The sequence below is a fragment of the Agelaius phoeniceus genome, chromosome 3 (assembly GCF_051311805.1).
Source record: "Agelaius phoeniceus isolate bAgePho1 chromosome 3, bAgePho1.hap1, whole genome shotgun sequence".
Taxonomy (NCBI): domain Eukaryota; kingdom Metazoa; phylum Chordata; class Aves; order Passeriformes; family Icteridae; genus Agelaius; species Agelaius phoeniceus.
This window is the reverse complement of record NC_135267.1, coordinates 36434150-36449611: the sequence shown is the minus strand read 5'-3', so window position 1 is coordinate 36449611 and position 15462 is coordinate 36434150. Positions and strand designations below refer to the sequence as shown.

The window sequence follows — 15462 nt, the reverse complement described above, 5'->3', positions numbered from 1 at the left end:
GAACCAATTACCCTCCCAGATTACATCTCACTGAAGCCCTTGCTCAGGGAGGAAGTCATTACTCTTTGTCAAGTCGGCAGGCACCATTTTTCTTAATTATAATAATGCTTAGAAATAGTTGTTGGTTTTGATCAAACAGATTTGGTAAATTCTGTACTCTGTACTGATGGTTGGAAATGATGACTTTAATTTCATTCAGGTGAAAGCAGCATTATTCATCTGGGTATCTACACAGCATCTAGGTTCAACATATGTATCTATATTGTTATGGTGTCTTTCATGTAATGGCAGCACCCAACTTCACTTACATGTCGTCTGGGACAGTATAAAAATATGGTGCAGAAATAAGATCCAGCATGAGAAACTGGTGGAATGGCCAGGGCACAAGCTGCTGAAGATGCTGCATTATAAAGTGGTCAGAAGAAATTCAAGGCTTTAACAGTAGACTTGCAAAAGAAGAATGACAGGAGGACCTGGCAGTTAGGATCAGATTTTATACTAGGTACAGAAGTATCTGCAAAATCTGTGAAGCCTGAAATGGAACTTGGACCTGAAAGATGTTAACCTAAATGACAGTCTCAGGCACAACAAGAGACTGGGAAATATACAGTATGCAAGGAAATGTAGAAAACAATGCCAGAGTTGTTCCAGAACAACTGGAATGCTGTTTAGAAATAATAAAGAAAAAACTCACTGCAATGACAACATTAAACAGCTGCTTCTTTTATTTGTTAACATAGTATTTAAAAACAAAATAAACATTATTTTCTAGAAATATATTTACTGTCATACAATGGTAGGTAAAAAAATAGGTATTTTAATTGCAAAATCTCACCATGTAATTAGATGCTAATGTCATGTCCAGTACACTCCAAATATGTACAATTATGCCCCAAAAAATGGTAATTTCACAGCTTCCTGTTGGCTCTGATGCAAATTAATGAAATAAATGGTAATTAACAGTTTCCTTGGCAGTTTCCCAGTAACAGTGACTTAAATTATAGATAAAATGACACTAAAACTGAAGTACAGTAGTAGATCTCAGCACTCCTATCTTTACAAAAAATGTCCATGAGACAAAAGAATCGGTGTAAGTTCAGATGTAATACCATGGTTTGGGATCCAAACAACTAATTTACATGGGTTTAATACTGGAGGTTTTAGGCCTTTTTAACTTCCTTAGCACTGTGTTGTATTTTAGTTTTTTACAAAGTTTTTTATTAAAAAGTCTGTGTTCTATCATACACACCTCGTCATGGATATAAGAGGGTTGAATCCTCAGAAGAAAAGAGAACAACCCCAACACAAAATGATAACTCTGGGGAAACTCCACTTCTCTGTAATGAGCCAGATGACCACACAATCTGAAAAGAAATGGGGAGAAAACAAAAGCCCTAAATTACAAGTGCATTTAGTATTTAGCTAGCATTTATATATTAAACTGTAATTAGAGACAAAGTTTACACTTTACCAACAGCATAAATCACAATTCTAGTTTACAGTGTTGAGTCCTGTGAAGTAATCCACTCCAGCAAAACCATGAAGTATAAGACTGAACTAAGGTATCTTCAGAGCTGGTGCAAACACACTAAGAAGAAAAAGCCACTATAGCTTCTTGCACTATGAATCAGGATCTTACACAGCCAGGCAAAGAATACTTTTTTTGACTTTCAGGACTACATAGAATCACTGTTTGTTCTTCCAGGTTTTAGCAAATGTAGCAAAGTATTAAAATGACTACCTCACCCTATCTTTTAAATTTCTAAGACTATCCAATTCAGACACCTTAGGTTCTTTACTCTGTTCTTCTCTCTCCACAGGGTTCCCCCTCTCATCTTCCTGACACTATGTCATGGGATAATAACCCATTCATCTATTGTCCATTGCCTTTGTGTGCTAAATACAAATTACATGTCTAGAAAGTAATTAGTGCTGTAGCAGCATTCTGCTTCATTATTTTGTAGCTTTTGTGGTCAAAATGTTAATGAAAATGAAGAGGTGATTTTTATTGATGAAATATATAATGAAAATAGCAGACTAGACTTGCTGGTAACAAGTGTCAGACTGAACAAAAGATGACACAGAGGACAAGCTGCAGAGATAGCTCTGTAAACATTAAATTCACCAACTTAGGTTGGAAAACCACCAAACTGGATAAGGCTCAAATTTAGTTTAAAATACTACAAACTTTCAATTTTTAAATAAAAACACTGTACATTGATATGGGGGTTCAGGTATAATATATGGGGGTTCAGGTATATATATATATTCACCTATAAACGCTATACATCTTCTAACTTAACAGTATTGCCTTGGGATGTGGAGAAGCAGTTTAAATGTTCCCTGTGTCTGATTCAGAGCAGCTGTCTTAAATATTCACCAGAACAACGACTGGGATCTGTCTGTCCCAATTTACAGGTAAGTGTGCTAATTACTAGACTATAAAGTCATTTGCTCGCTCCCTCTGGCCCAGCAAACATTTACATTTTACCTCAAACTGGAGGAACAGCCAGACCCGTCCTGAGTGCCATGCAAGCTGCACTTCAGGGAGCACAGTCTGTTCAAAGCCTCCCAAAGTCTGGCACATTGGAAACCTGCAACTAGGTCTCTCATGCCATACATCCCATCCTCTGCCCTACCTGACACCCCCCAAAAGCATATACAACATTTTTCATACACTGTAGTACCTCGTCACGTATAGAATTCTACAGTCCTTCAGCTTGGAAAGAGCTTTATGAACACTGAGTACAACTCCTGTCACCTAAAGACTTAGGTGTAATAGCAAATAGTTTAGATAGAATATAATAAATAGAATAATAGAAAATAATAAATAGAACAGCAAATCAGTTTAGAATCCAGTTTAAAACAAAGTTTTAAAATAAAACATAAAAGCATTTCACCAATGATTTGACTGATCTCAGCTTTGCTCACACTGTAATCATACTTCAGTCCCAGGAATAAAGCATTATAGCAGCCCTGTTAGGCCATGCTGATTTTTAAATGAAGAGAATTTGTAAGATTTTTTTTTTTTTTAGTTCCATTCTACATACACAGAGGATAAACCCTCATATCTGAGGGAGTACATGTTGTTTTCCAATGTTAAGTAAGTGTCAGATGTATACTTAACTACTTGCATTGCAAATGATATAATGGGAAATTTAACCGGTAAGAATTTAAATTCAAATCTTGTTTCATGAAGGCTGTGACAGTTTGCCATTAACATTTTAATATATTACATATGAAAATGTAGGTTTAAAAACAGACTTTGCATGGAAGATTATTCACACAAGCATACACCGAAATATCCACTCATTCAATGTGTACATAAGATTTACGCAAATCTGTGGTAAAAGGATTATTACCTCTACTCCCTTAAAAAAAAAAAAAAGTTCTTATTCATACAAAAGAATGAATCCATATAACCAAACCTCTTGTAATGTAACACTGTGCTTACATTATTCCAACCCATTTATGTCACTGTGGGTATGTGAAAAGTAATGTGAAAAGGAAAATAAAGATAAGCAAATAAATCCATCGAAGGACAGAAAAAACAGCATACTCGTAAAACCCAGCTATTCTCAAAGGGAATGGAATGCTTTAAAATCAGGATCATATCACTAAGACTGCATAGGGGGTATTGATCTCTGAATACCATTTCAAATTATATACCAGATAAAAATTTCATATGTTACTCAGGAGACAAATGAATGTAACTCATTTCACATGAATGTAACCAAGTCTTCTTTCAAAAAAAACCACTTTTCAATAGCATACATGAGAAATTCAGGAGACTCCAAGCTAGCTACAGAGTTGATCTTCTTCACTGATATTACCAGTACATTCCTCTTCTGGATTAGGGTTTCATAATACAACCAATAGCAGAACCAAAGTCTGGTATACGATCCAGAAGTCACTGTGATTAAGGCCATCAAAAAATCATATAGTATATGATTTAGAAAATTAATTTTCTGTGCTTTTTTAGAATCCAGGGAGGAGAGGAATGGGACTGTTTTTCCATTCTTTGTAGAGTTGCATCACAAATATTTTTATAAAACACTGTAAAGAAATGAAGTGGGTATTTGCACCTAGCTGCTACTCTTGCCATGTGACTCTAGTTGTTGATTTTGTCTCATCTCCTCTCTTCTCATAAACTCACTTTGATCACTCTTCATGTTACAGTTTGTCTAGTCACAGTCCAAGACTATCCATTCCTCACACACCCCTTTCTAGAAATGACTGTAACTGTATGTGAACACATAGCCGTGCACACACCCTGTATTTGTCATTTGCAAAACTATATGTACAGGACTTTACTTTCATGAGAACTTTCTAAAATGTATTTAGCAAAAATGTGAATACTTACTTCTCATTACACAGTTTAACTGTACACAGCCAATAGTCAGGGTTCATGGTTGTCAGTAAACCACATTTTTCTTGCAAAACTCCCTTCAGGCTATGCCCGTGAAAACAACTCCCATCTGTGTTTTCTTCAGACCAACTTAACTGAAAACTTGAAGGATTTGGCTTTTCAGCACGTTGCACTGAACCAGACAGCTTGCCAAACTGATTTTGTAAATTCACAACCATTTCTGTGCAAAGAGAAACAAAAGAAACAAATGTAAAAGTACTAAGTACCAGAATACTGGTTAGAGGTGACTAATGCAAGAAGAAAATGGGGTATTTGTGCTTTTTAATTTTTTTTTTTAACCTCTGCATGAAAGACTGAGAAATCCGGGAAGTCTTTAGGTTATCTCAGCCACCTTCTTTGCAGGTTTTAGTGAAACATTTTGAAACATAATTCAAAATGCCATGTCTTTTATACCTAATGATATTAGTAGTGGGGCACTCTAAAACATTCCTGCAAGTAAAACCTGTAAAATCCATTTGATAGAAAGCACATTCATATACACATGGATTGAAGGTTAAGCTTTTCATGGTGCAAATTTCAACTGATAAAAAACCCCAACAATAAAAAAAACCCATTCTATGTTTGCCTGCTGCTAGTGGATGAACAACAAGATCTCCTAAGTTATTGAGGCTCAGAAGGGAAAGAAGGTATTATGATAGATCAGCACACACTGTATGACTGCCTATGCCTTGTTTATCTAGGATAAAAAGCAGGTTAAAAAACATTGTAGGAGCTTTAACTGCTTTTAATGAGCTGTATTTAAAGCAACTCATTCATGTATTGAAAAAAAAAAACCCATAGGAAAAAAACCTCCTAAAATAATCCAAGGACTGGGAAGTTTATCTTTCAAGATGACATTAAAATCTATGATCAAAATCAAAAGTTTAGGAAGGTTTCTGAAAACCTGTACCTGGCACATAAGTGTTCTAGAGCACCGTCTCTAGTGTGGTACATTTGCTTTAAGATCAATCCTGCCCAGTTGCAATTATGTGATATTCCTGCTCACAACATTATGATAAAGCTCTATAATCTAAGTGGTCCTCTTCTAGCTCCAAGAGAAGCAGAGCCAGAAGAGGAATCTCTTTTCCTATAAATGCAGGAATTAAAGGGTATCTGAGTAAATAATCAGCTTGAAATTAATACATCTAAACATGGTTTTCCATGGAACATGACTTGATGGCAGGATCACTCCAACAGGATTTTGAAGAGTAAGTACTTAAACAAACCCCCACTGCATTCTTGAAGGAGAAATCCAACATGTGTAATTCAAACCAAATAGGATTATACAACTTGTTTAGAAGTCCCTGAACCAGTCACTTCCAGAAACTGAAAGAACATATAAAAAGAAAAATACCACTTGCCATACTTAATATCTCTCTCCAAATACCTGCTGCTTTCTGGATAACATAAAATGTAGAATGAAGAACTCCAGATCTAATTTGGCTGAATAAAATTCTGGTTTTCCTTATTTCTGCAGACAACTGGGGTTTTGTGGTTTTGTTTCTTTGCTTTTATGTCAATACAAACTCCAGAAACTTCTCACAAGTACTTCCAGACCTACTAAAATTCAGCAACTGTACCTGCATTCTGACCACATGCTGCTGGCTACGCAAGTAAAGCCTTCCTTGCTTTTTGCAGAGGATTGCAAGGAGTGGGAGAGAAGAGGGACATGCAAGATCTACTAAAGGACATACTGGCATATTCATACCAAAGCATTTAAAAAACTAAAGGAGGAAACAGACAGGAAAGAAGAGCGACAACTCATGAGGAACAGTGATATAAAGGCAAACTAGAGAAGATGAGGACAAGAGCACTCATTCTGAGACATGGCTCAGTAGGTTGCTGGGAAGACTGGCAAAGGCAGTTTCAGCTGTGCATGTTTGAAAAATTCCAGCCACAGGTTGTAAAACAGTACTACATTAATTGTACCCAGAGATGAAAGAGAGGAGACAAAATATTTTAAGATGTAAATGTTATCAGTCACAGCTGAAGATCTATGATGGGAGAAGTTAGAGCAGATTTCTGTGCTGCTGGGAAGAAACAAAGTTTACTCACGTCTTCTCTTTAGAACTTTAGATTTATTCTTGACTGAATAAAACAATGGCTTTTCACATCTCCACAGATACCTACCAGTAAGAGACATAAGAATTGTTAACAAAAAGAAAGCTGGACCAAATGAATAAATGAATAATAAATTATTACAAATACTGCTAAAGTTTTAAATCAAAATCAAAATAATCTAATGTTTAGTGCTATAGAGCCACTGCCCCTCCAACAAATAAAGGAAATCTTTTTCTGAGCAGATAAACCAAGGCATGTTAGCCTAGATCTACTGTAATCAGTTAATTGTTCAGCTGTATAAGCTATTTTTCACAGTAAGTGAGCATTTAATAAATAACCTGGATAAAGCTTATGAGTATAAATAGAAAATTAAAACAGTAATTTACTCATTCTATTCACTCAAGCTTGGTGAATGGATATATGGAACAAATTTCTAACTTTTTTTTATTTCTGTAGGGATCAGAAGTTCACGCAGAACTGTCTACCTTAAAAAAGAAGCACTTAAAAGCCTCTTACTTGGCTTTTTCTTCATCCAGTTTCTTTTGCTCCACATCCAAGGAATGTTTTACCACCTCATACCACTTCCTGAATTCAAAATATGGCCCCCCTGAATAAAACATACACACTTTAGTTTGGAAAGAAATGACAGAGAAGGTCTCCAAGCAGTTAGACCCTGCATCTTGCACCTGTAACAAACTAACCGGAATGCTATGTGCTTAAAGAAAATATACTTGATCTAATAATTCTGTAAAAAAGAGAAACACAGAAATGGAATGAAAGAACATCATGTCATAGGAAGTGCAAAGAAGCCCCATATCTTAGGTTTCATTGATTGAGCACAAGTCAAACCTTTTCTCTCTTTTCTGGAAAGGTAAGCCTAGAAACTACCTCCTCTCTACCAAATCAACTAGTTCTCCACTGTGTGGGGTGGCCTTCAACTGTTTCAAAGTTGAATTCAAGGGATTAATGAAACTATGCATCAAGCTTAAGTTTAAACAAATAAAATCTAAAGAAGATCAGATGCAAAATTTCACATAGTTTCACCAGCTCCCCACTGTCTATCCCACTACCTCTGAAATCTTACAAGATTGGAAAGATAAACTAGACAATGGTCTTCACTTCATATCAGCCTCTCATGGTTTGGAGCACAGAAACCTGTTGATATGTGAACAAGTATTTACCAGGGCACATAAAAACATGAAGACATAGGACATATAGCAGCACCTTTATCACTGATCCTCCAAAGAGGCACAAGACTGAAGCAGACCAACTGGGTACAGTAAGGATAAGAATTCCAAACAGAAATATGGTGTAGACTTATATATTTAAAAATAATCAACTCTTATCCCTGTGGGTGGAATATCTGCATTGTGAATTAACCAGACTTTGCATTTCCCCATGGCCCGAGCTGCACTGCATGCAATGCTTGCGTCATGCTCAGCTTTGCCAGCCAGCTGTTCAAACTCTCCTGAAGGTGCATACACTGTTCTTACAATCAAACTTATGTACCTTTTCTATTATTTGCATTTCTGCTGTTTGTATTATCCTGCCTCAGAATGTCTACATTCTAAAATCATAGATGGTCTCAAAAAGCAAGAGACATATGAAAGGAACAAAGACCCCTCAGCAGTCCTTGAAATTCAAAGGTCTGGATACAACTTCTTTTATCAGCTCCATAAACCCCGAGGTTTAAGTAAATACTCCTAAATTGCTGGGAGAGCAGTGTGGGAGGTGGTAGAAATTGGTGTTAAACTTTATATGAATTATTATGTCACATGCAAACCCATTGTAAGAGACATGATGCTACACTGTAATAACTCTTCACCTGGCCAGTACAGCTGGTCTGACATTCATGTAGCTGAGCTGACTGGAAAATACACAGCTCTGATACACACATACATATACATCTATATATATCTCAATCACCTTTTATTTGAACAAAACCCATATTGTGGATGTGTGCAGTTCACAGAACACACACGATAGGTAACTATAACTATCTATTGTACTGCTTCCAGTGTGGTTTGAAGAAATGTAGGAGCTGAAATACTATTTTTTAATTAAAAAAAAATTGACTAGAAAATAGATAGTTAAGTTGAGAATGGAGTCAACATAAATTGAATCTTTAAAACTCAGTATTAACCATTATTCATTTAAGCACTCTAACTTTGGGAAAATGCCAGAGGCAGTTTTGAGCTCTGGCACTGATCAGTCATCTAACAAAAATTCTCACATCAGCTCCTCTGTGCAGCTGCTCACCATCACCCCGACATCTAAAGCACAGGGACAACAAAACACAGCACATGGATCATTTGCACCAGCAGATTTTAAAGCAAAAAAGTGGGCAAAGAATGAGCTGTTAATTCCCAAGGGCAATGAGACTTGTTAATAAGGGAGAAACCCCATTAAGACATTAATGAGCCCCAGCTTGTAAAGCAGTTGCACAACTCCCCACTCCTGTCACTATCATGTACTTCAAGTTTTCAAGGGAAGTAGAAAGGAAAATAAAAAATCCACCATAATTTTGAGTATCCACTTGAATGTGAAAATTACCAGTTTTAGTTAACAGGGACAACTGTCTCTAGTTTTAGCAGTAATTGAGTCACACATGACTAACACCATAATTTTATTAAACAAAGCATCAGAAGGGTCAAAATGACCCAAAACTGGATAAAAGGCCTTACAGATAAACCGCTGCAACACATCTTGGATCTTATCTTCAACTGTGATTTGGATCGGGCCATGGAGCATCTTCCTGAAGATTTCTAATCTTTGATTTGGTCTTTCTGCCCTCAAAGAACCATGTTCACACCATTATCTTCTCCATCTTAATTGCTGCTAGCTTTTCCACACTCTCTCAGGATTATTTGGACTAAGAAACTAGATTACATCTGAAATACGTTCCGCACTAAGACATTTTATTTAACAAGACTAAACAAGTTTGGATTTTATCATAAATGTGGTTTGATGCCCCTAGTAAGTATCTGCTATTTACGATCAAAGTGTGCTCCCTTTTCACAGTGTATCCATTTATCTCCACCTACCACACATAAAACTCTAAACCAAGAGGCAAACATGCACAAGCAGAAGTAGAGAGGGACCCAGCAAAATGTGTACCAAACTCCCCTATCCCAAACAAAAAGAATTGTGCAGGTACACTGAGGCCATTTTACATGAACAGGATCTACTCTTTTCTCTGAATAAAATTTCCCCTTAATGAATGACAAAAACACATTTTCATGATCAATAAGAAAAGTCTTTCTAACCCTGATTGCAAAACAGTTTCATTTACAAAATCATTACACTGCTTCTACCAGAATATTTATATACCTTCTGTGTTATTTTTATTTCTTTCTTCAGCAAACTCTGAAAGTAACCTGTAAAAAAATTTTAAAAATCAGGCTGTTTTGTAGATCCAAATACTGCACTTTTCACATGAAATTCAAATACAACAGACAAAAATGTCATCCTAATTTTATTCCAAGTATCAGATACAACCCAAGAAATTTTAAAAGTAATTAATATTTAATGTCTAAAATGCCTTCAAGTGTATGGTTTAAGCTACTGAACTTAAGTGAAATTCCAATAGTATAAATTTAACTCTAAAGAAAGAACAATCGGAGACAAGCATTTGCACTACTTGAAATTTGAGGGTTGCTACAGATTTGTCTGTACACTTACCATTCATAGTGATCATCTAATAAAAACAATAATTTGAGCACAACTACAATAACTGCTGCAGCAAGAACATCATATTTCACTTTTCTTGTTGACTTATTTCCAGGCATTAGAGTCAGGAAATCCACTTCTCCAATACCAATCTTTTTCACCACTCGACAAGTCCAATTATGCAATTCATCTGATTAACATAAATAAAAATATAAAATGTTAAGACAAGCTAGAAATATTTTTACAGTGCAAATATGATGGGCATTTGAGGAAAACACTGCTTAGGTCTTTTAGGACCATTTGACAGCTGTATTTTTCAGGCTGAGGAGTATTTTTAAAAATACTAGGCAACCTTCACTGTGCTTACATGGAAAACACTTGTGACACTATATATTCATATGGAGAATAAAAAAGTCACATATTTAATAGTGCTTTGATGTTACTTGTATAATATAGTGAGATCATCCTGAATATTCTTGCAGGAAAGCCTATTGCAAATCCACAAAAATATATTTTCAAAAAAAATGCCCAAAAGCAAAAAACTTGTCACGAACTTTTTTCCTGCATGTTGACTGAACAGCCGTGGCAGGAATCAGCCCTGCACAGAGGAGGAGCAGGGCTGGCTGTAAAGCAGCTGGTTGTGCATGGAGAGCAGTTTGGTGGTGGCAGGGCAGCACTGCTGCTCCCCCAGCAGAAGCTGTGCCAGGGAGATCCAGCTGCAGCCCCACAAGGTACACAGCAGCCTATCTGTACAGGCTCTTATTACTCTGCTTATTTTTCACAGATACAAATCCCCCAAATTTCTCACCTTTCCTGTTCAGCAAGAAATACAGGAGTTGATTACATCACCATCAGATTCCACAAAGGTTAGCAATGTATGACTAAGTACAACCTTAATCCAGCTGTACTTATACCCTCTTGCTGCTTACAAAGAGTTCAGTAGGAACCTGTTTTCAATCCTCTCGCACATAACAGTAAAAGTTAGAAAAAAGTAGAAACTAAATTTTCTTATAAATACTAGAAGCATAGTTAGTTCTATTTCAGATACATAAAATAGTCTTTTAGTTGGTATTTAGTGTCCTTTAACACTCCCAATTCATTGCCTTCTTTTAAGAGTTGTTAGACAACAACAGCAGCCCTTTTCAATTTTTTAAAAAATGCTTATACATGATAAAAATCTTAGTTGCACGGAAAAGGACAACATATTCCTCTTCTGCAGTAATTTTCAAAGAGTACTTAGCTTTGCATTTCTCCGTAAAAGATATGAAAATAACAAATTTGCAGCCTTTGTTCGATTCAATTGATACTTCACAATCTGTAAAATAATGTAATCCTCTATGGGATCACAACACTGGTGTAAAACTACAAAATCAGAATTACCACTCCAGAATTTTAGCCCTAAACCTTTTGGTTATCGTTTCTCCATTCAATTATGACTAAATAGAAAAACCAAACACTTTTATTCATTGTAACTAATTGCAAAATAACACAATAACTCCCTCCCCTACAATGAACTCTTGGAATGTTTTGAGAGAAAAATTTACAGGCTACTTGTCTGTGTAACTCATCTTCAGTCACAATGGTATTTGACAGAAAATATGGTAACCTAACAGAGAGTTCACATACTAGGACATATTGGTCTTTCCTTGACAAGTGACAAGTCAATATTCAAGACTTCATTGTAGGACAGACAAAAAAAGTCAATAATTATATACAATTTCAGAACTAAAATATAAATCAAGTGAGACAGAAGCTGATCTGTCACACACCATCAATTAATATTAATATAAATACTAATATACAATATTATATAATACACAAAATATATTCTTTGTTAAAGAATATACATCCATTACTACACATGAGAATTTCAGGGCTAAGCAATCAGGTCCCAACTACATGAATAATTTAGCTGAAGTTAATATATCACATGAATTCAACAGGTGCCTCTTAGTTCACATGGATACTGAAATATTTAAAATGAAGTATCCACTCCACAGCCTTACAGAGCCAACATCAGAGTGCCCCTGCATATCTGGGCCCATAACACGTACTCTAAATGTTTGAGGAAGGTGCTTTCTATAGAAAGAATATGTTTCGGTTCAAACTGAAATGGGAATAAATTAGAAGGAAAAGAGCAGGCACTTTGAAGTAGTAATTTAAGCCTTTTTGCTAGAGTTTAATAAACCACAAAAAAATTTTATCAGTTCAGGCTAGGGAAAATATTTACCAGGTAAATTAGCTTCCATCAAGTACTTCATGCACAGCATGTCTGGATGAAGAAAGCAGCTTTCTGTTATATCTGGAAAACGAGGCAGGTCTAAAAATGCTGCAAGCTCATGCATTTTGTTGAATACTTCTTCATATAGAGGCCACGACTGAAAGACAGGATTGGAGGGGTTATACATTTGCTCTATTACCATATTTGTCAACTATTTAAAATTATTGATGCTAAATTCTGAATTGTTTAATACAGGATTATTTATACAGATTCTTTCAGCACACTATGACTGTACACACATGCAAGAATGGAGCCACATTACAGTACTGCAAAGAGAAACTGCTAGTTTTAAATCCCATGAAATACAAAGGAAAAAACAGAAAGTTGCTTCAGATCTTCCACCACCTCACCACCTTTCTTTGAAATGCTCATTATGCATCCAGATGCTCCAAAACTGAGAGCTTTGGGAAAAAACAATAGAGATGCAATTGAGGGTGAACTGTCTAAAGGGCTAAGAGGTCAGAGAAGTACAGAAGGTGGAGGCTGGCAGGGACTGCTTGAGACCACTGGGTCCAAGCCCCTGCTTGGGTCAGTTCAATCAGGGTGCCCAGGAGCACATCCAGTCAGATACTGAACATCTCCACAGATGGCAGCTTCCAAGGGTTGTGGGAAATCTGCTCCAGTGTTTGACCAACTCCAATGTACAAAGGAAAAAAGATTTTGTTTCCCCTTACACTTAAATGGAACTTCTTGTATTTCAATTTGTGGCCTTTTCATCTCATCCAGTCACTGGACAGCACTAAGGAGGATCTGGTTTTCCTCCTTTGCAGCCTCCTGCAGGCACCACACCATACCTGCCCTGAATATCCTCCAGCTCCAGGATGAACAGTCACAGTGCTCTCAGCTCCCCCCATTTGTCAGGCCCCACTCCCCCATATCCAGATCCCTTTACTGGCCTCACTCCACTGCATTCATGTCTCCCTTGTACTGGGTAGCCCAGAGCAGCACCCAGCACTCCTGATGCATCTCACCAGTGCCAAGCAGAGAGGAAGGATGCTCTGTCTCCCTTGAGGACTTGAGCAGTCACCAGAACTGCTCAAATCTTAGTGACAGTGACCTTGCAGTGACACCAGCTAGCTGCCTCAACACTTGTGCAGCATCTCATTGCAGCCCATGAATCTTCATATGCCCACTTCATTCACATATTCCCTAAACTGCTTCTTAAAAACTGAGGCAAAAAACCCAATCATCACTTTAGCCTTCTCCTTGGTCTTTGTGACCATATTCCCATTCAGCACCAGGCCCACATCCTCTAGAACCCTTCCACAGAATCTTTCATGTTATTTAGTTAAAAAAAATCCATATTTGCATATTTATTAGTGACTATAAATCTGAAATTCTCTTTTTGAAACCATTGGCTGCATGAGAAAGTTCTCACAATTTGTACTCAGGTTTGCTGCTATAGGAGAATATAAATTACAGCAAGATTTTGACATGTTTATTCATAATGAACTCAGCAGGACCCGAAGTTTGCGTAAGTATGGATCTGAGGTTTGACCCTCATTTCACAATACCTGAGCTGTTTCATTAAATATTCTTAATTTTCTGTAGTTAAAATGATTACTTGAATTTACCTCTAAAAGCAACAATTTCAGTTGTCCAGGCTACTTTACCATTTTAAATGTATAAAAAGCAATGATTTTTCTGCCTTAGCCAGGGATTTTTCTAATTCAGCAGAGCTCTTTATCATGTATTCATATTTTATAAAGTCAATTTGTACATTTGGAACCTTCCATTAAAAGAAACTTAGCAGGGTTTTACACTTTATGCACAGCTTCAAAACTTTTCTGAACAACAGTGAATGCAGGCTTCTGCTCTTTTTTTAGTTCAGATTACAAACAGAGTAACTGTGTTTACAACAAGACATGACGTGACCTAATGTAGTTTTATTCAATAATTTGCCTTCATCTATTTTAATATAAGCTCTGTAGCCAATGCTCAAATTTTGTTTTGAGTGATTACCAACATTACACTGTCTCTTTTTAAATGATCTCCCCTCAGACTGCAGTTCAGACTTGCATGAACACATGCTTAGGCAAATGAATAATTCTGCTGTCACCTACTATTACACATGTAACTTTTTGTAACAGTTAGGAAGTTGTATCATGTTTATTATAGTTTCTAAACAGTGTTAAAATTGGCTAAGACTGCTCCAGGACTATCTTGAGAAACAAGAAAAACTTGCACTACCAGAACTCTGCAGAAGACCAGGCTCACAGTACTTCCCATTCCTTCTAAAAAGCAGTGCTAAATTGAATACCAAGCCAATCTTGGAACAAAACCTGAATCATATGTAACTTCTCTTGAGTGTACTGGGAGAAAAATTGAAGTCCCACATAATTCAAATAAGAACATTACAAGAATACTATTCATAATTAGATAGCAAGGAAATATGCTTTCCCCTAATGAAAAGCAGTTGAATTAGTAGCTTCTTAATAATATATCACAGGTGAAAATAAATCAAGACACTGGGAATTTAGTCTTTTGAAGCATTCCCGTTCTCAAACATCAAACTATCACCAACAGAGTTATCCAAAGTCTAATCTGACACTGAGCTACTTTAAGGAATATAGATCTTAACTGGAGGACTCTAATAGACACCTTTATCACCTTTTACCTGAGCTTCTCTCCCTGTACCAGAGCAAGGAGACAGCTTTCCTATCCTAGGTATTGGTCAATCAAACCTTCTTCCCTCTGCCCAATATCTGCTTTTGGTTCAAAGCTTTTGTTTGCAATTTACAGAAGGCAATTGGGTTCTTTTTCAAAATGGCTAGAGAATGCTTAACTTAGCAATGACAACCAATGCTTTTTTTTTTCTGAAGGCAAACAAGTGGTATAAAAACTACAAATAAAAATTAAGCCTGAGAGCTACCACTTGGACTATTTTAAAAACAGTGTTAACAGACAAAAACTGTTCTTGATGTGTGTTCATAAGAGATCAGAAAACACTTAAAATGTGCATCCTAATAGAAGATAAAGATCAACCAAATCAACTGCTGTTTCCCAGGGTTTAAAGCCTAAGCCCAAAAACATTCCCTGTAGT

At 36.5% G+C, this 15462-nt stretch overlaps 1 protein-coding gene across 1 annotated transcript in view; it reads right to left on the bottom strand.

Moving 5' to 3' along the window:
- Window positions 1–707: 707 nt before the first annotated feature.
- TAF1B (TATA-box binding protein associated factor, RNA polymerase I subunit B) overlaps window positions 708–15462 on the bottom strand; it is a 45723-nt gene continuing 30968 nt past the window's right edge. Inside the window, exons 9-15 of the mRNA XM_054629768.2 lie at window positions 12369–12516; window positions 10151–10328; window positions 9800–9846; window positions 6986–7076; window positions 6464–6534; window positions 4364–4589; window positions 708–1364 (exon numbers count right to left, since the gene is read on the bottom strand). Of these exons, the coding sequence (XP_054485743.2) occupies window positions 1136–1364; window positions 4364–4589; window positions 6464–6534; window positions 6986–7076; window positions 9800–9846; window positions 10151–10328; window positions 12369–12516 (990 nt within the window). The 3' untranslated portion in view covers window positions 708–1135. The remainder of the gene's footprint in view (window positions 1365–4363; window positions 4590–6463; window positions 6535–6985; window positions 7077–9799; window positions 9847–10150; window positions 10329–12368; window positions 12517–15462) is intronic.